Source organism: Apostichopus japonicus, chromosome 9 (assembly GCF_037975245.1).
Source record: "Apostichopus japonicus isolate 1M-3 chromosome 9, ASM3797524v1, whole genome shotgun sequence".
NCBI lineage: Eukaryota > Metazoa > Echinodermata > Holothuroidea > Aspidochirotida > Stichopodidae > Apostichopus > Apostichopus japonicus.
Window position 1 is genome coordinate 18,308,502 of NC_092569.1, and position 25,548 is coordinate 18,334,049.

The 25,548-nt window shown below is 34.2% G+C and overlaps 3 protein-coding genes and 1 long non-coding RNA gene across 4 annotated transcripts in view; all 4 read right to left on the reverse strand.

Moving 5' to 3' along the window:
• LOC139974218 (uncharacterized) overlaps positions 1–9,608 on the reverse strand; it is a 129,469-nt gene extending 119,861 nt beyond the window's left edge. The window contains exon 1 of the mRNA XM_071981221.1: positions 9,504–9,608. Coding sequence (XP_071837322.1) covers positions 9,504–9,593 — 90 coding nt within the window. The 5' untranslated portion in view covers positions 9,594–9,608. The remainder of the gene's footprint in view (positions 1–9,503) is intronic.
• LOC139973776 (uncharacterized) lies at positions 585–5,723 on the reverse strand. The gene is made up of 7 exons (XM_071980641.1): positions 5,702–5,723; positions 5,312–5,481; positions 4,477–4,741; positions 3,668–3,882; positions 3,105–3,407; positions 2,081–2,348; positions 585–1,197 (listed from the first exon to the last, which is right to left on the reverse strand). The coding sequence occupies exons 1-7, from the start codon at positions 5,721–5,723 to the stop codon at positions 959–961; spliced, it is 1,482 nt and encodes a 493-aa protein (XP_071836742.1). The 3' UTR covers positions 585–958.
• A 4,379-nt stretch (positions 9,609–13,987) lies between the features above and the next one.
• On the reverse strand, positions 13,988–18,930 carry LOC139974229 (microfibril-associated glycoprotein 4-like). Its single transcript, XM_071981234.1, has 5 exons — positions 18,671–18,930; positions 17,862–18,076; positions 17,298–17,600; positions 16,285–16,552; positions 13,988–14,769 (listed from the first exon to the last, which is right to left on the reverse strand). The coding sequence occupies exons 1-5, from the start codon at positions 18,786–18,788 to the stop codon at positions 14,522–14,524; spliced, it is 1,152 nt and encodes a 383-aa protein (XP_071837335.1). The 5' UTR covers positions 18,789–18,930; the 3' UTR covers positions 13,988–14,521.
• Positions 18,931–19,487: 557 nt separating this feature from the next.
• LOC139974241 (uncharacterized) lies at positions 19,488–24,470 on the reverse strand. The gene is made up of 3 exons (XR_011795423.1): positions 24,351–24,470; positions 20,881–20,926; positions 19,488–19,676 (listed from the first exon to the last, which is right to left on the reverse strand). It is a non-coding gene; the product is annotated as an uncharacterized lncRNA (long non-coding RNA).
• Between the last annotated feature and the right edge of the window lie 1,078 nt (positions 24,471–25,548).

Consider the following 25,548-nt stretch of genomic DNA (forward strand, 5'->3'; position numbering starts at 1 on the left):
TGGTTATGTTTGTGTGCACAGTGTGCTACAAGACATATCTCAATAAAAAATAAAGTTGTCTCGTTCTGTGTTCACTTGCAATTCTTATGGTTTAAAAATATAGTAAATAAACAAATTAACATGTTAGCCTACCAATACAAAGAGGGCTTACCATATAGTCGGGAAAATAACCGTTAATAACAACGACATCATAGTGTCAACTTAAATGGCAATGATATGTTTTGGTAATATCTTTTCTATATCAGAGGCTCTATAAAACATTTGGATGAATTTATCACCATATTCACACACTCAGGCACATACCGCATCAAAGTAGAAGCCATCCTTTGGGTAATTGTTTATTAAGTTAAGAGATAGCACATTTATATGAGTCAATCAATTAATGTTGGTGTTAATCAAATCATATGACAAAAAGTAGGATGAAGCTATAGAAAGAAAAAGAGAACAACTCATAATGTATTTCTGTATTTGTTCAAGCTAATTTATTTTAACAGATTCGTTATTATTCAGTATTGTCAAATCTTTACCCCACTATTTTAGCGTTATAAAATCGTTATCCACGTGATTCACAATTGGCCAACACGCAAAATTTCCCAATGAAATCGAACATTAATCTAAATTCTAAAATATAGTCAGAGTACTACCACAATTCCCTTCTCGTTCTATTACTCTTTTGTAAATACAAAACCTCGCTTACTCTTCTTTTCTGTCCTGATAGTTTACTGTTATCTGGAATACTCTGGCCAGCTAGGTTCATCGAAAGTAAAGCATCGAACGTATGGAATATTTGAGGATTTTGAATCTTTACAGTAGGGTAGACTTTAAGTACTGAATTATTTGCATTAGGGAATTACTGTTGAATTAGTAATTTACAGTATAAGTGAGGACGGTTTTTGGACGTAAAACATCCACAAATGTCTTTTGTACGTCTTGTTCGCTTGGTGTCTTCAACACTTCATCAGGTTCGAGGTCGTATTTTCATTTCTGTTGATCTTATGTTGTAATAACCACCGGGGAATTTATACCAATAAATGGTAAAAGTTCCAGTGTAAGGTGCATTGAGGTCACAAAAATGTTTAGAATAGTACCACCATGCGCTACTAGAATATTCGGCATAGTTGTAATTAGAATCATCGTCGTTGTCCTCATCGCGTGTAGAGAATTCTTTACCGCTGTGATAACGCATAGCGTCGAAACCTAAGTAAGAAGAGAACAAGAGTGTATCAAATCACGGACAGTAATAGAACGAAAGGAGGGCGATACATACTACAAATCTGATAGTATTATAAAATATTGACTGGCCAGTTTATGGAGCTATTATTTATTAGAATCTGACATTTTTGCTCTTCTTATTATCTTTCTCTATTTTGTTTTAACCACGAGCTGTACTCTGTATTAGTTATTGTGTGATATTGTGACAGGTCAAAACATGTAATCGCGCATACATCTTAGCATTTTTGTAATCCTAATATCCATTTGACATTGTGATTGGTGGAGCTCCGTGTATTTTACTTCACACTTAAAGCTGGTATTCCATGTCTTATACACTGGAACGTTACGGCATGCCAAAAACATATTACATATGTCCAGCCTGGTCTATTAAATGTGGTGAGAAGCTACGACGAACAGTCACATTTAAAATAAATATCTACGGTTTATCCATTATCCGCCCGACCTCGGATTCATCAAGTCATCTCGATGCAGTTAATACATGTTTAACTGACATTGTTGCGTACTATGAAATATAAATATCAGCGCCTAGTTTAATTTACAGCACATATAGCTGCTATCGAACGTATGGTATTATCTTCTACTTAATGTAAAAGTTAATAGTGGATTTTCATTAGAGATTTTTCTTTGTCTATCTTTAAAGCATTTAGCTTGGGGTAACTTCCCAAAGATGATTTCAACGTAGTAAAAGTATATATAGTCAAATATGCCAAAACGACATACCTTATATGGCTAATCATATTGTTGTTAATATGGATATGACACATTTTTCATATTTCAAGTCCGTTTGATCATAGGTCATTTAGCTATGATTATAAAATGTAGTTGGGAAAGAAGAAGAAGAACTCACCTACTGTACTGGAAGAGTCATAACCACTAACGCTGAGTAAGTAATTAGTTCCCTCATTGCCTACGCTGAAGGAACTGTACTTAGCATAGTAATGTTCTCCAGATTTGGAAACAAAGTCTATTCTTAGTTCATATTGAGTTTGGCTCGTTAACGCTGCAAGTTTGTCATTGCCAAGCCATAAACTTCCATAGAGCTCGCCGAAACCATCTTTGTAATCGTCCCAGTATAGGTTAAAGTCGACACTACTATCAACACGGCGTTGAAAAACCTGAAAGTTCAGTAATTAAAAGAAAAAGGACGTAATCATTAATAAAGCTGGTTATCTATCTCGAAAGAACGGTAACTACTTTGCTGCAAGAGTTATCATACATTTTCATAAACTTGGTATTAATTCAGATGCAAAAGTCAAAATATTTCATTGCTTCTCCAACGGTAGAAGTCGAGCTTGTATTTTCATGCATATGATGAAATGAATTTAGGATCGAATTTCGATTTGAAAATCTCTTCCTGCAATGCAGTTTCTTTGCAAATAACCCTGAACAAGACGTGTCAAAAGCGACGTGTCTAGGCAACAACAATTGTACATTATACAAAGAACTCAATTAATCAATCGCTATAGTGATCGTCTATATAGGACGAAATATACATGACTCTCCAATTTGATCGAATATAATCTAGACTTACTTTAAATTATACTTATGCTGAGATAAAAGAAATATTCTTTCCAGAAAAGTTTTCCACGATACAGGAAACAAAAGTCAATCAACTTGATAGACCCTCAACTCCACTATCCCAGTTCCCTTACAATAAGACAGGAACCGCTTTAGACTAAGTTTCAAAGTTAACACACTTTTGGTGAGATTTAATATCTTACAGCGTCCAGATGGACCACTGCATTTCCTTCAATAATCAGTTGTGAACCTGATAAGAAGTACAACAATGACTGCGAAATTTCAATGAATGGAACGTTACCAATATTCAACCTTGAAATAACAAACACTTGAATGGACAATCAGTTACATACCAACCAGCCTCCTCCATCTGTGACATCGCATGTGACCTGAAATGACACATCTTGCCCAGCTGGTTGTATACTTTGGATGCTATTCGATATTTCTTCTCTTAATCCACCACAGTCTGGGGAAGTGGCTTGAGTACACCGGACTCCATCGCCCGTGTACCCTGTGTTACAGTAACATTTTAATATACCTATTCGTTCCTCACAGTTAGCATTGGGACTGCACCGGTATGTATCGTCACAGCTTAACATACCGCTGTTGCAAGAACATCGTTTGGTACAAGAAGGGTTCACATATACTTCACCTTCCTAACGAGATAAAACGGTGAGCGTTTCAAGTTGATACATGATACAAAAATCCTTCAATCTGAATACTCAATGTTTCATGTCAAGGCATAATGAGCAGTGCAATAGGTGACATTCCTTCATAAAATTAGAGAAGCTGCAGGGTAAAGTTTTTACGTTTTTAAAATTTATCATTTTACGCACCATAATAACTGTTTTGTTTCGGCATTTCTCCTCATTGTTAATTAGTTTGATACGTAAACATTTAGGAAATGGTATCTTACCGCTAGGACTACTCCTTGGCCTTTTCCCGCTTCCTCTATGAAGCAACCACAGTCCTCTCTAGGTATACAGTCTTCCCCGTCCATCAAGAACCCATCGGGACAAACGCAAGTGGGTGTACTAGAGCATGATTCGGTGCATGTAGGATCGGCGCATGAACCTTCGCATTTACACCTGATGAGAACCTTGTTGGTGGGACACCACTCGATGCATGGGTCTGGAATAGGAATAACGATTAAGTTACGACATCAAAAAGGAAAGCTTTATGCAAAGTGTACGATGATCTATTATCTCAATTACACATCATGTTCATTAATTTTCATTTGATATTGTATAAAAATGCGAAACATGCTTCACAGCTAAAACGACATATCTAAATAAACAAATGAAATAAATAACAAACCGCTCTCTGCCCTTACTAGATGAACAAAATACATCGATTTATGAAGAAATTAAGTCTGAGCTAAGTGCTTGATAGCAGTGGCCAACAACGTGCTCATGAAAGTAAATTTACATGCTGCAAAATGAATATTAAATATTACTACGAGCTCATTCATCTAAAGATACCTTGGTTAATGGCATGGATGTCAGGTTGGTTCAGGTGGGAAGTATATCGTTAGTAAGCGAAACATTCCCGCTCTGTATCACACCGCAGGTCAAACATATTATCATCATCGAATTATTGAAACATGTGTGAACAGCAAAAATCCCAATATTTTAATTTCTTTGTTTAACGGTTAGCAAACATATTAAATGTCACTTTGGGCGAGAAACGTGTCCAGTTAAGAAATGTATCAGTTTAATAACCCACCTGCTGTTCCGGTATATTCTCCAGTGCTAAACAGTTTGTAATTACTGAAGCTGTCACTGATGCGGAAAGTTTCATACGTCACGAAGAATGAACAACCGGATTCTGTAGTTATATCCATGCGGAGCTGATATTTCCTCTGATTGGTGATGTAGGATATCTTCTCATTGCCGAGCCAAAATTCATGAGAAAGGAAACCAAAACCGTTTTCATATTCGTCCCACGTACGGTTGAAGTTGATTGAACTATCCTTTCGTCTCTGTATGACCTGTTGAAATAATTTAAAACATAAAAATATCAAACTGATTGAATTGCAAGACCGTTAGTTATTACCTGTAAGACAAGTGTGAAACAAAAGAAAGGCAAAACTATACTGAAACATGGAACAAACAACCTGCAGGAAGAGAAGAATGAGATAATATAAACAAATTAAAATCACTTACAAACCAAACCAAATGTATATTGATGCGAATACTATATAAATATTACCAATATATGAGTTGTGTCATCTTCGCCAATTTAGTATTCTTATTGAAGTCAGGAATATGTGGAAAGTATTAAAACGTATTGGAAAACCATGTAGGAATATAAGAATGGTGCAGACTGCTTTTGCGAAAGAGCATGACAGATGATTCGACCAACCTCTTTTTGTAAGACATAAATATTGTGTAAAGCTTGCCTAGCCCAATGTAACATCAAACTATATACTATTACATCATAATAATATGAAAAGTTCTGTAGTATGAGAAATGTATTATTTCAACAAGAATAATTTCAATTGTGGTGACAAATCTTGCAATGTAAATACAATATTCACAGTATAAAATACAACACCTACCGTCCATCCACCATCACCTAGACTGTTGTTACAAGATACTTCAAAAGGTTCAGGATAGCCGTCTGGTTTGATGACGTAAACACCATCGTTTCTAGACGATGGACATTGGCTTAGCACTTCATGGCAGTCTCGTGGATATTCAGCACGTTGGTAGAGGAAAAACGATGACGCTAAAAGGAAAAGGTAGCACAACATAAGCAAAACTTACATCAAGGAAAAGGTTTCATAACTCCGGAGACACTTGTGTGACAACAGAGATCATATAGCCTACCTTTAGTGTTTACTTTGTCTATGTTCGCAACCACTTGCGTCATTTCCTGATCACGTTATAAAAGTTTGGCATGGGCAATTACGAAGATGTGATTTTCAAATCTAGTTACTATTACTTACTGGTCTGTACTATTTCAAACATTTTCAATTTTTTTTTTAAATGAAGTCACTCGTTTATCTTATATCCCTGAAAAATTTGCTAAGTTAAGCATTTGAATAATACATAGCAAATTAAAAACCTCATTTTAAAGACGATCAATATTTTTTTAACGAATTTCGTGTCCTATACATCATTAATTTTCATACACAAAAAAGAACTAAAGTAAACAAATTATCTTTAAAAAAATTAAAAGTCTTTGAAGTTACATAGTGCTTATTATACTCACAAATGTTATGTTATTTTATGATATAGTTGTATCTTAAAGACAGACAATATTACTTTCACTCGTCTTTGGAAATGAGCTTGTGGTTGGGGCAATGGGGAAGGAGAATGGAGAGGGGAGAGGATATACGGGTAAGAAAATGCTACAACGTTGTTAACGTTTTGAAGTTTTTAATATGATAGAAATTAACATGATAGAAATGCTACAATGTTGCTATAACGTTGCTACAACGTTGTTAACGTTATGAAGTTTTTAATATGATAGAAATAAACTTGAAACATTCTTTAGAATTAACATTCCTTAAAAATTAACATTCTTTAGAAATTAACATTCTTTGAAATTAAAATTCTATGACGCTGCATAGTACTTATTATACTGACAATAGTTATTTTAACAACATATGATATCTCTGACGATACTTCCCAAACGATTTAAATATCATATACGTTCATAATTGTTTGGAAATTCTCCAAATGTTATGATATAGTTGTATCTTAATATTATTTTCACTCGTCTTTGGAGATTTGCTGGTGGTTGGGGCAATGTGGAAGGAAAAAGGAGAAGGGAGAGGAGATAATGGTAAAAAGATGTTACAACGTTTTCAAGTTTTTAATAAGATAAAAGCACTCACTTAACGTTTGGTCTCCGAGGTCACCAATACTCCTTTGACGTTCCGGCTAAAATAAGGTCAAAATGATTAATTCAAATGATCGTCCAATAAACAGTGTACAATTATAAAGTAAAATATTTCAACGTTACATATTTCTTCCATTTTCCTATGTAAAGGTAAGTCCTACTTTTTATTTTATTTTCTCATATATCAATAACTATATTTTACATAGCTGCTTGTTATTTAAGGACATGTTGGAGAAAAGTTATTGACTCAGACGTGTTTATGTGATACTAGATAGCTGCCGTTTATTGAAGACAAAAAGAAAAAAAAACAATATAGATACGACAAAGTTTGGTGGCGTTGTTGAGGAGTAAGACAAGACGTATGATTAGCAGTTTTTTTTTTTTTTTACGGGAATTCAGGTGAATATTGAAGATTAAAAGTAATCCGATAAAGATGCCATTTCTCTTTTAACAAAATACAACGATGAACGTTTAGGTTTGAGTTTAGCATTGTCTTGAAAACATATTTTATTTTGTTTTAATAACATTCATTCAGGTTGTTTTTATGCCCATCAATTTCTTCTAGACAATGAACATTTACCATCTGCTCATTAAAGATATAACCTTCTTGATATGACTTTTTTTTTTTTTTTAAGGAGACCTATTGGTTAATAACGATTTGGTTCTAATGTATAATAACATTTGATAGAATTTTTGAAGAAAACATAAATATATGAAAGAACCGTGTGAATCTTCAAAATAACATATTTATATTAGTTTCATCATTAACTTTATAGAAGAAACTCCCTCCAAGAAAATGATACCATTATTTCTTAATTTTAACTAAGTATTTTGTAGAATTGTTAATTTAAACATTGTCCTTTAAATTTTGAAAAAAAAAACGTTGATTGGGCAATGACGACAAATAGAATTGACAGGCATTTATCAATTATCATGTGACTAAAGTAACTGTTCATGACCTTAAGGTTGACTTAAAAATGAGATACAAAATATATATTGTCTTATAACTTATGGTTGAACTGATTAATTTCAAAAGTATGCAACCTGCGTAATGACTTTCTCATAAAATTGTTCACTTTATAATAAAATTAGTCTTTAACTATTTCGATACGTTATCACGGTATTCCAACAATTATTCTAAGTTCAAGTGTTGAAATCATAAGCAATAAGATTTTTTTTCTTCAAAAAAACTACAACGGTACATTATCATGATTGTCTAATAAAGTTAATCAAAAAGAATTTTGGTGACAGAATCAACCATTAACTGCATTCCCAGAGACAGAATGGAGTATTGTTTTAGAGAGATTGTTTCTTTAACCAAATGCGTGACACTCAAAGAAAAAGGCTCTTCCATATCCACTGGGTGTTTAAGATTTCAAGAAGGCAAATGTTGTCAAAGCTGAATATTCTCAGATACCTATTTAAATTTCACCGACTGAATCTTCGATATCTCCAAATGACGGACAGAAAATGTACTACTGTTTTTTTTTCCTCGTTAGTAAATGTTAGCAAACTAAATCTGCGTAATCAAGATTTCTCCTTTTGTTGAATTGTTTGTAACATTTTCATGAGGCGAAATAGCCGACTTTAAATATATTAACATCAACATATTAAAACAACCTGTCAGAAGCAGTGTCAAAAGTTGTTCCCAATAATTAGCAGTGTTCTATGCAAAAGTTTAGACCTTTATAAGTAAATTAAGAGTATGGGTCGGATAGGGATTTTCAGGATAAAATAAATTTATTGATTAAAACCCCTTACTCAAAACTGATGAAGAACCTATCGTCATTTGCTTGAATTTTTATTTGAAGAAGATATTAATCTAAATGCCAAAAATACAACGTAAGCATTTGGTGAGATAACGATGTTTGTTGTGTAAAAAATGTCCTCGAATAGTATTTATTAATTAACTCTCCCATTGCCATCATATATAGACATTTAAACAAAGTAAGCTTCTGAAAGGTAAAGTAAAAATTTAGGCTATATGAATGTTACATTTTTATTTTATGTGGATAAGGGAAATTTAGTTATTAAATGATAGATATATCAACGTTATATTTAAACTGAAGAAGCCATTAAGTATAAAGTGTCGGTTTACCCGTGTAAATGTTAAATAATCAGTAAAGAATTAGAAAAACATGTAGGGGTAGTAAAAGGGTTAAATTATCGATTGGAGCATTCTAGACATACTTTAGTGAAGTGGACACTGCTTTAACGTTTTAAACCTCTTCAATTCATTTTTCTGTGGTAGATTAGCCTATGTAAAAGCAAAGATTTTCTGTTCATGGTGTTATATGTATATTATTTTAATATTTAATTTGTGTTTCTATTTCCTCCATGTTTGTCAACATATAACGTTTCTATTAGAACGAAAAGGCACAATTATTCAAATATATTAAGTATAAATCGCGGCTAACAAAGATACTCCGCATTTTTTGGTTTTCAACGATAATGTATTTTTCTGTTTACAATGTGTCTATATTTCGCAGATTAAATTTATATGAATTGATGATATGTACTTCAATTGAAAGAATCCGTCTAATAGTTTTTGGAACAGAGTCATTTTTATAGGAATTAAGGGAGTAATGTAAAATGTACCCGTTTGGTAAATGTGTTCTATACTAATGTTTGATTAAGTAATAGAAAATTAAAAACGCGAAACCATAAATTAACAACCAGTAGTTGTGACTAAATCGTATTCGACTTCACTTACTGTTAGTTAGCATTTTTGAAGTAATATTGTTATCTGGTATGATAGATCAAGGGAAAGTAAATTACCAAAGGAGAGTGTAACAAGGTTTAACATTGAAGATCGAAAATAATCAATTGAGTTCTGCTTAAACATCGAAATGGTAACTTTACAGATGTTACACCTGAAATATAAAAGTAAAAGAAAAACTTACCCCTTCTTGAGAAGACACGCTGCTGGAAATAAAAATGATGAGTAACAGAGAGGTTAAACCTCCACGATGTTTTCTAAACAAGTACAACATTGTACAAAGTTACCTGTTGCAGTCTGAAGTTGGAATGAATTTCGAATCCATACTGCAACAATTTAGCTAGATACGAAATTATCCGGAATCGTACAGTGTTGCTAGGGAACCATTTTCATACTCCTTCGTCTAGACATATTATTATTATATTAGTATTCCTGTCAAGGGCAGTCGGTGTGGCTCACGTGGTTTATGTTCAGATTTCATGGCACCATTACAGTACGGTACAAGTTAGTACCTTAAAAGGTATTGAAATGGTGCAAGACCATACGTCATATTTAAATTTCATTTCTTGGCATCGTTAAGCTAAACAATATGACATATAATGACAAATAAATAAGTAAAATAGTATCGCAGAGTTGTCAGTATTGCTGTGGTATACACAACCATATTCCCGATCGAATTGGTTTTAACAAAGCCAACAATACTTCTAGGAGGAGTGGGAGCAAGTGCCCCCCCCCCCTCCCATTACTCCTTGTAATCCCGCCAATACAGTGGAACGAGTAAACTAGCCACGGGAAACTTACAATCAAGTTTACATTAACAAATGTCAGAGTTGAATTCATTAGATATCTTTTCTTTACTCGAAATCCATATTTGATTATTATATATGTGACATATTTAAACTTAAATCAATAGCTAGACTCTCGGTAATAATTCCGCCATCGAACATTTCTTAACTTGATATTTCCCTCCTACTTGAAAAAGGCACACATTGTATGATACGTTGTTGCCATTGTATTTGTTGTCTTTCAGAAGAAGGACCTTAGTGATTTGTAGTTACCAGTACTATCAAAATAACCTAATTTATTGACGCACTAAATAGTTCACTGAACGTTTCTACACTGACTGTTCATTTCTTTATATATACGTATTTTACTTGTTTCACTTGCCAACTCTGTAAGAATATTTTGTTGTGAAACATTTCGGGCTTGGAAATTCATTTGTTTCCTACTGTCCTAATAGGAAATGAGTGTTACACGCGCAGCATAAAATCGCCTTTTCCTTGTTGTTGTGATTTCCCAGGTACGTGTTTATAAGGTGCCTAGAGGAATAAAGACCTAACAGATAAACCTTGTGCATAACAGAAACAAAATAGGAAGCAAAAAAAAAGGATCGATAGCTGCGATGAATCTCTATTCTCAGTCTGTTTTGATAAAAAAAAATGTCTTAAATTTTAATAAAAAGTCTTCCTATCAACATGTCACGTTGATAAACTTAATCCGCAAAATTCACATTGTATCTTACTTAAGTTAACACTGTATATAAAGGGTAGCTTTCTTGCATCCATGTTGTTGAACTGAATGTTCATACTACTTGTTGATAAAATCCATTCAATAAAATATTGTCTTTCCTTATCAAAAAAAAAATAATAATAATAACCTGTAGCGTTTGTATCATGCAACGATTAATGAGTTTACATCATATCAATACAACATATTTTGGGATTCTATTACAGACGATGATAACGACTGTGGTTTACATTACAAGGAAATTAAACTACGACCAAAAATGTAGGGACCAAAAACGACGACAGTTTTTTCCAATGCGTTCGTAAACGCGCTTCGTATGAAGTTATTATTTAAATGCTAGTTGTTAGCATATATAATATGAAATAAACTCGATGCATTTTAGAAGAATAGAAGTAAGTTTTCTAGGTGTTGCAGAAACAATTCTTACCTTGATTTCTTTTATACAAAACGCGCTACGTGAAGGACCTCTTCCATTTTGGTAGTCTAATGTAGTACACTATTATGGAAACGAACGAATTTTACGACAATTTAACATTTGCTTTTTATTGTTTGAAACATTAATGTAAAACGTGAAAGCCAGATTGATCGTTTACTATAACACGAGACAAATACATATATAATTCGACGGCAGACGTGGCGTTTTTCGCACGTACCATACCAATCCCTGGAATGCCAGAATTTACATATTCGTAATGCCCTGCTTTCCAGAATATATCAATTCGTGATATCCTGCTCCAAGTGGCGTCACCAGACTTTTCAGTCTGAAGGGGGGGGGGGGGGCACCAGCATTTGATGGGGGGGCAATTAGGTGGATACGGATCGCATACGGAGAATGGGCTGGATGCAAAATGGTGCCACATTTGATGCTAAATTTGATCTGAAGATATCTCCAGAAATTGCTATTTTTGAGGTATGATTTTAACAACTCGCAGAATTTTGCAGAGGATATGAGCCACATGCTGTCGATATTATGCCTAACCCTATCAATAGAACCTACATTTGTTGAATTAATGTGTGCATGAATCCCGACTCCTTTCTTGTCCTTCTCGTTTTCTCTCATTATCTATTAAGATGTAATAGGATCCAGCATCGTTATTGGCTCCTATCAGGGATCTCACCATGCAATCCAAAGTTTGATCACACATCGAGTATGACTCAGTATCAGGTGTGAACATTCGCCATTTGTACCTACAAGCATCTGATCTGAAATGACCTCTGCACCCCCTACACAACAGGGTTAATATATGGGTCCACAAATATAGGCAAGTATGGTGCCAGGGGAGCTTATTGTTTTGAACGATGAGTCATGTAGCACGCGGACGTGTATAACCGCTGGTATGGCGTGAGCACTGACACATTCAATGTGAATATCGACACCTGTTGTGATGGCGCGGGTTACGACTTCGATACCCGACGGTCAAGGAGAAACTTTTTTCATTTCTTCGCAGCTCATTTGAAGAAAATACGATATACTTTGCTTCTTTGTCCTTATGAAAAACCAACTCAGATGATGAGAGTTGAATATAACAAAATATATATTTATTTTTTACCAACCAAAATCTCAAATGGGGGACTAGGTTTTCCAGGGGGCACGTGCCCCCCCCCACCCTCCCCCCCCCGCTTTTCCAAATATACTATTGTAGTCCAGTCCATCTTCCCGACAGGTAATGTCACAAGCGTCCAGGTGCCATGCATGTAGCAGTAATGTCTGTGTTAAGCTTTGGCTATGATAATATAAAGAAATATATAAATGAAATAAAGCTTCTCCGTTACCTCAAAGACAACGGAAATTGCACCCAATCTGTTACTCGGCTTACCAAAAGACATAACTCCCTTCTGTCATCCCTGAATATTGTGCTATATATCTGTATTATGTATTTTAGTCCCTTGTAGTTTCTGTTACTTTGTCATTCAGCCCCTGGAAAAGATCCTGCTAGGATCGAAACGTGAGGTCTTACTTTAACACATTCTCTTATACGGGCTATTTAGTGGATACTCATGAGTTTGCTAACAGTTTTTGTTTTATTATGATACCTGTATGTTGTGAGAATGGCTTATCGGTATGAGATTGGTGTCAAGGGGTCTTCCACTGAGAATGGGATTAATTATCATCGAGAAGCATCTCAAAATATTCTTTCATGGCTCGAATGGGCTTTCGTACTACGGGGTTCACCAGCTAAAGATACGCTTGGTTTACGGGCTCGGGGGGTGGGGGTGGGGACTTGAGCGTAATCTCGTTTAGTTCGGTTAGTAACCTGGGTCAGGTATCTGTGCCGGTGTAATCCCGAAGGTAATTGCCGGGGGTTGGGGGGTAATTGTCCTCGGGGTAATTGTCCTCGGGGTGTATGACCGGGGGGTAATTGTCTGGGGATACTTATCCTCGGAGGTATTCGTCTTCGGGTTTTTTTGTTAGGGGGTGTGATTGCCAGGGGATACTTGTCCCGGGGGTAAGAGTCCGGGGGTTTATGTCAGAGGGGGTATTTATCCGGGGGTAGTTGTCCGGCAACCCTGATTTTAAGTGTTTAAACTGACTAAATTCCAGTTGTAAATCTACTGCATTTAAAGAAAATGTGTCTAATGGTTATGTTCGTGTGCACAGCTTGCTTCAAGATTTATCTCCCGAAAAAATTTTATCAATCTCGTTCTGTGTTCACTTGCAATGCGTCTTATGGTTTAAAAATACAGTAAAGAAACAAATTCACATATGTTAAAACCGCATAGTAGGTATCGGCTACACGAGTCATCCAAAGACATTTACCAAATGTAATATTTTCTGTTTTAGAATCATAACTCAAAAAAATGAGGCTTCAAGATGTTAGTCTGCCAATAATACAAAGAGGGTTTACCATATAGTAGGGAAAATAACCGTCAATTACAACGAAATCATGGTGTCAACTTAAATGGCGATGATATGTTTTGGTAATTTCTTTTCTATATCAGAGGCCCTGTAAAACACGTGGATGAATTTATCAGCATATTCACACACTCAGGCACAAACCTCATCAAAGTAAAAAGCATTCTTTGGGTAACTGTTTGTTAGCTAAAAGATAGCACATTTATATGAGTCAATAAATGGTTGTTGGTGTTAATCATTTGCCAGAAAGTATGATGAAGTTATATAAAGAAAAAGACAACAAATCATAATTTATTTCTTTATTTGTTCACGCTTATTTATTTTAACAGATTCTTCTTATGCCAAATTGGTTGTTATTCAGTATTGTCCAGTCTTTACCTCACTAATTTATCGTTATAAAATCGTTATCTACAGTGATTCACAAGTGGCCAACAGGCAACCTTTCCCAATGAAATCGAACATTTATCTAAATTTTAAAATATAGTCAGAGTACTACTACAATTTCCTCCTTGTTATATTACTCTTCAAACGTTTCTGTAAATACAAAACCTCGGTAGCTCTTCTTTTTTTTTCTTGATAATTTATTGTTATCTGGAATACTCTGGCCAGCGAGGTTCATCGAAAGTAATGCATCGAACGTATCGAATATTTGAGGATTTTGAATCTTTACAGTAGGGTAGACTTTAAGTACTAAATTATTTGCATTTGGAAATCACTGTTGAATTAGTTATTAACAGAATAAGTGAGGACGGTTTTTGAACGAAAAACATCCACCAAATGTATTTTGTACGTCTTGTTCGCTTGGTTTCTTCAACACTTCATCAGGTTCGAGGCCGTATTTTCATTTCTGTTGACCTTATGTTGTAATGACCGCCAGGGAAATTATACCAATAAATGGTATACGATCCAGTGTACGGTGGATTGAGGTCACAATAATAATAATAACCGTACCACCATGCGCTACTATAATAATCGGCAATATTATAATAATAAGAATAAGAATCATCGTCGTTGTCCTCATCTCGTGTAGAGAATTCTTCACCGTTGTGATAACGCATAGCGTCGTAACCTAAGTAAGAAGAAAACAAGAGTGTTTCAAATCACTAAAAGTTATAGAACGAAATGAGGGCGATACATATTACAATGCTGATAGTATTATAAAATATTGACTGGTCAGTTTATGGAGCTATTAACTATTAAAATCTGACAGGTTTGCTATTCATATTATCTTTCTATATTTTGTTGTAACCACGAGCTGCACTCTGTATGAGATATTGTGTGATGTTGTGACAGGTCTAATCATGTCATCGCGCATACATCTCAGCCTTTTGTATACGTAGTGGTCAATAGAGAAGATATGGTGTGTGTACATATTGCCTGTTATGTTGCTCCAATATTTGTTATAGTACTAATAATTTGTAGGAAAAAAACACACACCTTTGTGTGATAATGTGATCGTGTGTTCGGGATAGCTATCGGCATGAGCCACTTAGTGTGCTTACATGAGACAGTTAGTTGAATACGTGCTTGTATTTCGTTCATTATATGAAAGTAAATGAAATTAACTTTTTATATTATAGTTGTTTTGCATAACGATGACGGTATGACATTAAGTCGGTTTATTTACTTCGTTATTTTTAGTAATAACACTCTGAATATTTCAAATATTAATAATCTCTCTTTCTTGATAAATCATGATGCTATATTTCACCATTGTGAATCCAAAGTGATAATATTTTGAAATATGATATTGCTAGACTATCGGTTTATTGTTTTCTTTCTGAAAATTTGAAACCTAAATTAAAATGACAGGTTGCAGCCGTTACCAAATCAAATTACAATATTCCCCCATCACATAACGTAAATTTCATATCAACATTTTGTTATACATTTGTTTTTGGAGAGGGGGGGGGGGGTAGAGGCTGCACTACATAAACTTTTTGATAAATCTGATAGCATCATTTTACAACATTACACCTAAATGGCCATATCCATTTAACATTTGTGATTATGGAGCTCCATGTATTTTACTTCACACTTAAAGCTGGTATTCCATGTCATATACACTGGGCGTTACGGCATGCTAAAACCATATTACATGTGTCCAGCCTGGTCGATTATATGCGGTGAGAAGCTACGACGAACAGTGACATTTAAAATAAATATGTACGAGGTTTATCCATCATTCGCCCGCTGTTACGTGCAATGAAATATAAATAAGGTAACCTAGTTTAATTTACAGCACATATAGCTGCTACCGTACGTATGATATTAGCTTCGTCTTAATGTAAAGTTAATAGTGGATTCTCATTAGAGTTTTTGTTTATCTGTCTATCTATAAAGCATCTAGCCTGTGGTAACTTCCTAGATGATTTAAACGTAGTTAAAGTCTATAGTCGAATATGCCAAACCTACAGACTTTAAATGGCTAACCACATTGTTATTAATATATATATAGCGATTCCACATTTTTCATAACCATTGAAAGAAGTCCGTCAATAATAGGTCATTTGGCTATTATTTTATTGACTACCTTACAAATCAGATTATAAAATGTAGTTGGGAAAGAAGAAGAACAACTCACCTACTGTACTGGAAGAGTCATAACCACTGACGCTGAGTAGGTAATTAGTTCCCTCATTGCCTACACTAAAGGAACTGTACTTTGCATAGTAATGTTCTCCAGATTTGGAAACAAAGTCTATTCTTAGCTCATATTGTGTTTGGCTCATCAACGCTGCAAGTTTGTCATTTCCAAGCCAGAAATTTCCATCGATATCGCCGAAACCATTTTTGTAATCGTCCCAGTATAGGTAAAAGTCGACACTACTATCAACACGGCGTTGAAAAACCTGTCAGTTCAGTAATTAAAAGAAGAAGGACTTAATCAATAAAAAAGCTGGTTATCGATCTTGAATGAACGGTAACTATTTTGCTGCAAGGGTTATCATACATGTTCATCAACTTGATATGAATGCAGATGCAAAAGTCAAAAATATTTCATTGCTTCTCCAACGGTAGAAGTCGAGCTTGTATTTTCATGCATATGATGAAATGAATTTAGGATCAAATTTCGATTTGCATATCTCTTCATGCAAAGCAGTTTCTTTTTAAATAACCACGAACAAGACATGTCTAGGCAACTGCAATTGTACATTAGTAAATATAACGTCATTAATCATTCGCTATAATTATCGTCAATATAGGGCGAAATATACATGACTCTCTCTTAGTTGATCAAATATAATCTAGACCTACTTTAAATAATACTTATGCTAAAATATAGAAATATTCGTACCGGAAATGTTTCCATGATACATGAAACACAAATCAATCAAATTGATAGACCCTCAACTCCACTATCCTAGTGCCATTACATTAAGACAGGAACCGCTTTAGACTAAGTTTCAAAGTTAACAAACTTTTTGGTGAGATTTAATATCTTACAGCGTCCAGATGGACCACTGCATTTCCTTTTATAATCAGTTGTGAACCTGATAAGAAGTACAACAATGACGACGAAATTTAAATGAATGGAACGTTACCAATATTGAACCTTGAAATAACAAACACATGAATGGACAATCAGTTACATACCAACCAGCCTCCTCCATCTGTGACATCGCACGTGACCTGAAATGGCACATCTTGCCCAGCTGGTTGTATACTTTGGATGCTATTCGATATTTCTCCTCTTAATCCACCACAGTCTGGGGAAGTGGCTTGAATACACCGGACTCCGTCGCCCGTGTACCCTGTGTTACAGTAACACTTTAATATACCTCGTCGTTCCTCACAGTTAGCATTGGGACTGCAACGGTATGTATCGTCACAGCTTAACAGACCGCTGTTGCAAGAACATCGCTTGGTACAAGAAGGGTTCACATATACTTCACCTTCCTAACGAGATAAAACGGTGAGCATTTCAAGTAGATACATGATACAAAAAATCCTTCTATGGGAATACTCAATGTTTCATGTCAAGGCATAATAAACAGAGCAATAGGTGGCATTCCTTCATAAACTTAGAGCAGCTGCAGGGTAAATGTTTTACGTTTTTAAAATTTATCATTTCACGCACTATAATAACTGTTTTGTTCCGGCATTTCTTCTCATTGTAAATTAGTTTGATACGTAAACATTTAGGAAATGGTATCTTACCGCTAGGACTACTCCTTGGCCTTTCTCCGCTTCCTCTATGAAGCAACCACAGTCCTCTCTAGGTATACAGTCTTCCCCGTCCATCAAGAACCCATCGGGACAAACGCAAGTGGGTGTAGTAGAGCATGATTCGGTGCATGTAGGATCGGCGCATGAACCTTCGCATTTACACCTGTTGAGAACCTTGTTGGTGGGACACCACACGATGCATGGGTCTGGAATAGGAAGAACGATTAAGTTACGACATCGAAAAGGAAAGCTTTATGCAAAGTGTACGATGGTCTATTATCTCAATAACACATCATGTTCATTAATTTTCATTTGATATTGTATAAAAATGCGAAACATGCTTCACAGCTAAAATGATATATCTAAATAAACCAATGAAATAAATAGCAAACTGCTCTCTGCCCTTACTAGATGAACAAAATACATCTATTTGTGAAGAAACTAAGTCTGAGCTAATTGCTTGATAGCAGTGGCCAACAACGTGCTCATGAAAGTAAATTTACATGCTGCAAAATGAATATTAAATATTACTACGAGCTCATTCATCTAAAGATACCTTGGTTAATGGCATGGATGTCAGGTTGGTTCAGGTGGAAAGTATATCGTTAGTAAGCGAAACATTCCCGCTCTGTATCACACCGCAGGTCAAACATATTAATATCATCGATTTATTGAAACATGTGTGAACAGCCAAAATCGCAATATTTTAATTTCACTGTTTAACGGTTAGCAAACATATTAAATGTCACTTCGGGCAAGAAACGTGTCCAGTTAAGAAGTGTATCAGTTTAAAAACCCACCTGTTGTTCCGGTATACTCTCCGGTGCTAACCAGTTTGTAATGACTGAAGCTGTCACTGATGCGGAAAGTTTCATACGTCACGAAGAATGAACAACCGGATTCTGTAGTTATATCCATGCGTAGCTGATATTTCCTCTGATTGGTGATGTAGGATATCTTCTCATTGCCGAGCCAAAATTCATGAGAAAGGAAACCAAAACCGTTTTCATATTCGTCCCACGTACGATTGAAGTTGATTGAACTATCCTCTCGTCTTTGTATGACCTGTTGAAATAACTTGAGACTTACAAATATCAAACTGATTGCATTGCAAGATCGTTAGTTATTACCTGTAAGACAAGTGTGAAACAAAAGAAAGGCAAAACTATACTGAAACATGGAACAAACAACCTGCAGGAAGAGAAGAATGCGATATTAAAAAACAAATTAAAATCACTTACAAACCACACAAAATGTATATTGATGCGAATACTATATAAATATTACCAATATATGAGTTGTGTCATCTTCGCCAATTTAGTATTCTTATTGAAGTCAGGAATATGTGGAAAGTATTAAAACGTATTGGAAAACCATGTAGGAATATAAGAATGGTGCAGACTGCTTTTGCGAAAGAGCATGACAGATGATTCGACCAACCTCTTTTTGTAAGACATAAATATTGTGTAAAGCTTGCCTAGCCCAATGTAACATCAAACTATATACTATTACATCATAATAATATGAAAAGTTCTGTAGTATGAGAAATGTATTATTTCAACCAGAATAATTTCAATTGTGGTGACAAATCTTGCAATGTAAATACAATATTCACAGTATAAAATACAACACCTACCGTCCATCCACCATCACCTAGACTGTTGTTACAAGATACTTCAAAAGGTTCAGGATAGCCGTCTGGTTTGATGACGTAAACACCATCGTTTCTAGACGATGGACATTGGCTTAGCACTTCATGGCAGTCTCGTGGATATTCAGCACGTTGGTAGAGGAAAAACGATGACGCTAAAAGGAAAAAGTAACACAACATAACCATAACTTACATCAAGCTAAGAGGTTTCATAACTCCGGAGACACTTGTTTGACAACAGAGATCATATAGCCTACCTTTAGTGTTTACTTTGTCAATGTTCACAACCACTTGCGTCATTTCCTGATCACGTTATAAAAGTTTGGCATGGGCAATTACGAAGATGTGATTTTAAAATCTAGTTACTATTACTTACTGGTCTGTACTATTTCAAACATTTTCCATTTTTTTTTTAAATGAAGTCACTCGTTTTATCTTATATCCCTGAAAAATTTGGTAAGTTAAGCATTTGAATAATACATAGCAAATTAAAAACCTCATTTTAAAGACGATCAATATTTTTTTAACGAAATTCGTTTCCTATACATCATAATTTTCATACACAAAAAGGTACTAAAGTAAACAAATTATCTTTAAAAAAATTAAAAGTCTTTGAAGTTATATAGTGCTTATTATACTTACAATTGATATGTTAACAACATATGATATCTTTGAAGATACTTCCCAAACGATTTGTATATCATATACGTTTATAATTGTTTGGAAATTCTCCAAATGTTATTATACAGTTTTATCTTAAAGACAAACAATATTACTTTTACTCGTCTTTGGAAATTAGCTTGTGGTTGGGGCAATGGGGAAGGAGAATGGAGAGGGGAGAGGATATACGGGTAAGAAAATGCTACAACGTTGTTAACGTTTTGAAGATTTTAATATGATAGAAATTAACATGATAGAAATGCTACAATGTTGCTATAACGTTGCTTCAACGTTGTTAACGTTATGAAGTTTTTAATATGATAGAAGTTAACATAAAACATTTTTAGAATTAACATTCTTTAGAAATTAACATTCTTTGAAATTAAAAGTCTTTGAAGTTACATAGTGCTTATTATACTCACAAATGTTATGTTAACAAAATATGATATCTTTGTGGATACTTCCCAAACGATTTGTATATCATATACGTTCATAATTGTTTGGAAATTCTCCAAATGTTATTATATAGTTTTATCTTAAAGAAAAACAATATTATTTTCACTCGTCTTTGGAGGTTAGCTTGTGGTTGGGGTAAAGGGGAAGGAGAGGGGAGAAGGGAGAAGAGAGAGCAGATAAGGTTAAGAAAATGCTATAACGTTGTTAACGTTTGGAAGTTTTTAATGTGATAGAAACACTTACTTAACGTTTGGTCTCCGTAGTCACTAATGCTCCTTTGACGTTCCGGCTAAAATAAGGTCAAAAATATTTATTAACAATGATCGTCCAATAAGGACAAGGTACAATTATATAGTAAAATATGTCAACGTTACATTTTTCTTATTTTCCATTGTCCTATGTTTAGGTTAGTCCAACTTTTTATTTTATTTTCTCATCTATCAATTGCAACATTTCAAATAGCTGCTTGTTATTTTTGGACAAGTTAGAGAAGAGTTATTGACGCAGTCATGTATCTGTATTAGTAGATAGCTGCCGTTTATTGAAAACAAAAAGAAAAACAACATAGACACGACAAAGTTTGGTTGAGTTGTAGAGGAGTATGACAATAAATATGATAAGCAGTTTTAATAATTACGTGAATACAGGTGAATATTGAAGATTAAAAGTAATCCGATAAAGATGTCACTTTTCTCAGTACAAAACACAAACGATGAAAGTTAAGGTTTGAGTTTAGCATTGTCTTTTAATATCCCATATATTCAGAGTGTTTTTATGCCCATCAATTTGTTCTAAACAATGAACATTTACTATATGCCCATTAGGTATCACGTTCTTGATATTACTTTTATAGTTTAAAACATTTTTTTTTTAAGGAGACCTATTGGTTAATAATGATTTGGTTCTAATGTATAGTAACGTTCGATAGAATTTTTGTAGAAAACATAATTATATAAAAGAACCGTTAGAATCTTCATAATAACATATTTTTCTTGTAAATTGTTTAATTTAACTAATTCACATGAAACATGTTCATAAAAATACTTTGCAAATTTCACATCTGCATTATGTATTCGCGAATTTGAATTAAATTGAAATTGTTCTTTGTACTGGCAATGAAAAAATATATAACCTTTACACACATTAAATGATCGGAATTATTAATAGAGCAAATTCTTTTTTGATATCATGCAGCTGTTTGGGATAAATCTGACAAAGATGAAAATTTGTGGCGACAATGAACTAACAACGACATCAGCGATTAAATCAATTGACAATTCTTACAACAGCAACGTTTGGATGAGTAAAGTTAGTATATCTTTTGATTTTCTTTATTGCCATTGTACATTTACATTAATTTTAGTATACAACCTAAATAAATTATACTAGTTAAGTAGTTAATTAAGTCGACAGCGTATTTAATGTAACGGAATTAGAACAATTTTCTTTAATCGACTATGCATCTTTAGAGCTTACGAAACATTATATGAAAAGGTAGATTAAACATGTTTGACAGCCACCGAGAACGCGTTTTGATATTGCAAAGAACAAAATGTACACAATACGCTAATCGTTTGACGTTTATTGCAGCGGTTTGTTAACCTTTAGTTTTCATCGTTAACTTTAGAGAAGAAACTACCTCTAAGAAAATGTTATCATTATTTCGTTATTTTACTAAGTATTTTGTAGAATTGTTAACTTAGACATTGTCCTTTAAATTTTGAAAAACGTTGTCTGGGCATAGACGAAAAAATCAAATTGACAGGCATTTATCAATTATCATGTAATTAAAGTAACTGTTCATGACCTTAAGGTTTACTTAATAATGAGATAACAAAATGTATTGTCTTATAACTTAGAGTTGACTTGAAAAAAGCAAGCATCCTGCGTAATGACTTTTTCAATAAAATTGTTCACACAATAATTTAAAAAAATCATTAACTACTTCGATACGTTATCATAATATTTCGACAAGTTTTCTAAGTTCAAGAGTTGGCATCCTGAGCATTGACTTTTTGCAAAAGACTACAACGGTACATTATCATGATTTTCTAATAAAGTAAATCAAGAAGAATTTGGGTGACAGAATATTAAACTGCGTTCCCAGAGACAGAAAGGACTATTGTTTTAGAAAGATTGTGTGTTTTACCAAATAAGTGAAACTCAAAGAAAATGGCTCTTTCATATCCACTGGGTGTTTATATGATAAAGTTAAAGTTTTCAAGAAGGCATATGTTCGTCAAAGCTGAATATTCTCAGATATCTATTCAAAATCGCACCGCCTAAATCTTCGATATCTCCAAATGACGGACAGAAAAAGTACTGTTGTGTTTTTGTTTTGTTTTTGACTCGTTAGTAAATGTTAACAAACCAAATCTGCGTTGTCAAGATTTCTCTTTTGTTGAATATTTTGTAACATTTTCATGATGCGAAATAGCGGAATTTAAATATATGTACATCAACATATTAAAACAACGTGTCAGAAGTAGAGTCAAATGTTGTTTCCTATAATTAGCAGGCGTCTACGAAAAGTCTAGACTTTTCGAAGTAAATTCAGTTTATGAGTCGGATCGGGATTTTCAAGATTAAATACATTTATTGATTAAAGCACTTAATCATAACTAATCTAAGTGTAAATATTACAACGTGAGCATTTGGTAAGATAAAATGTTTGTTGTGTAAAAAATGTCGTTGAATAGTTATTATTCAGTAACTCTCCCATTGCCATCAAATACAGACATTTAAACAAAAGAAAGGAAAAATAAAAATCTTAGGCTATATGAATATAACATTTTTGTTTTATGTGGATAAGGGAAATTTAGTTATTAAATGATATATAGATCAACATTAGATTTCGATTGACGTAGCCGTAAAGTAGAAAGTCTCGGTTTAGCTGTGTAAATGTTAATTAATCAGGTAAGAAGTAAAAAAATAGGGTAGGGGTATTAACGGGTTAGATTATCGGTTGGAGCATTACAGACATACTTTAGTAAGACAAGTAGACACATAGGTCATTGCTTTAACGTTCTAAACCTCTTCAATTCATTTTGCTGTGGTAGATTAGCCTATATAAAATCAACGATTTTCTATATATGGTATTGATAGGTATATTATTTTAATATTGAATTTTTCTTTCTATTTCCTCCGTGTCTGTCAAAATATAACGTTTTTATAACAACGCCACAAAAAAAAGCGCAATAATTCAAGTATATTAAGTACAAATCGCGGCTAACTAAGATACTCCGCTTTTTTTTTGTTTTCAACGACAATGTATTTTACTGTTCACAGTGTGTCTATATTTCGCACATTAAATTTATATGAATAAATGATATGTACTTCAATTGAACGAATCCGTCTGATGGTTTCTTGAACAGAGTCATTATTATAGAAATTAAGGGAATCATGTAAAATATACCCTTTGGTAAATGTATTCTATACTACTATTTATAGTAATAGAAGACTCAAAACGCGAAACGATAAATTTACAACCAGTACGTGTGACTTAATCGAATTCGACTTCTTTTTTACTGTAAGTTAGCATTTTTGAAGTAATATTTTTAACTCTTAGATAGATCAACTGAAAGTAAATCGCTAACAGAGAGTGTAACAAGGTTTAACATCGCAGATCGAAAACAATCAATTGAGTTCTGCTTGAACATCGAAACGGTACAGATGTTACAAATGAAATGTAAAAGTAAAGGAAAAAAACTTACCTCTCGTTGAGAAGACACGCTGCTGGAAATAAAAATGATGAGAAAAAGAGAGGTTAAACCCCCACGATGTCTTTTAAACAAGGACAACATGATAACAAGTTACCTCTCGCTGTTTAAGGCTGGAATGAATTTCTAATCCATACTGCAACAATTGAGCTACATACGAAATTATCCGGAATTGTACAGTGTTGCTAGGGAACCGTTCTCATACTCACTCGTCTAGACATATTATTCGTCTAGACATATTATATATTATATAAGTACTCCTGTCAAGGACATTCGGTGTGGCTCACGTGGTTTATGTTCAGATTTCATGGCACCATTACAGTACGGTACAAGTTACTACCTTAAAAGGTATTGAAATGATGCAAGAGCATACGTCATATTTAATTTTCATTTCTTGGCATCGTTAAACTACAGAAATAAAGCAATTATAAAAACCTAAGAAGTGGCATGACAATTTAGCAATATAATTTGGAGCATTTACTAATTGTTGTTATATTATAGACGAAGAACTGATGACCTAAAATGCAGTAGGGCATCTGTGGGATTTGAGGTCTGAAAGTGAGGGACAAACCTGCGGGAGGGGTCTAAGGGGAGGCGGTGAATTTGATAAGTCATAAATATGTTATATGTTACATCCCATTACTAGTTGTGTATTTGAAAACGCAATCATGCTATCTGCATAAATGTGTTGCCAGATTCATTTAGCAATATAAAAAGTAACAATTGGTCAATGTTACCTGTGGAGTTGACTAATCAACAAGTGACCAAGACAAAGTGAGAGAGCTGTATGAGTCATCGATAGCAGCAGTTCTGGAGGAAGGCTCACTTGTGTGGAATGATGCATAGAACCAAATGCCACAGTGACCAGGGGGGGGGGGGAAGAAGCTTCCAAAAAGTGGGGGCACAACATCAGAAGGGCAATTTCTCATTCCACAACCACTACTCGTCATGCTATAATCCGATACACACCTGCCATATCACTTACATATATATGATGTGTTAGTATGCTATCAATACTATTATGGTGCACGTGAGTAATTCAAATAAAATATCAAAATTAACAAAGGCTCAAGATATCCAAAGACAGTTCTTCATCAAAGGGGACATTTTAAATGTCAGTAGGGCACATTTGCTATTTTGGGAAAACGAGCCCCCAGTGCCCCCCCCCCCGACTCCTACCCCTGTCACAGTC

Excerpts from the sequence above, each read along its gene's own strand:
- LOC139973776 (XM_071980641.1), bottom strand. The coding sequence starts at position 5,723 with ATGTTTGAAATAGTACAGACCA. Across the intron at positions 4,742-5,311 it reads TAGGTGATGGTGGATGGACG|GTCATACAGAGACGAAAGGA; the intron begins GTAGGTGTTGTA and ends TTATTTCAACAG. Across the intron at positions 1,198-2,080 it reads TGACTCTTCCAGTACAGTAG|GTTTCGACGCTATGCGTTAT; the intron begins GTGAGTTCTTCT and ends CTTCTTACTTAG.
- LOC139974229 (XM_071981234.1), bottom strand. The coding sequence starts at position 18,788 with ATGGATATAACTACAGAATCCGGTTGTTCATTCTTCGTGACGTATGAA. Across the intron at positions 17,601-17,861 it reads GCCAAGGAGTAGTCCTAGCG|GAAGGTGAAGTATATGTGAA; the intron begins GTAAGATACCAT and ends TTATCTCGTTAG. Across the intron at positions 14,770-16,284 it reads TGACTCTTCCAGTACAGTAG|GTTACGACGCTATGCGTTAT; the intron begins GTGAGTTGTTCT and ends CTTCTTACTTAG.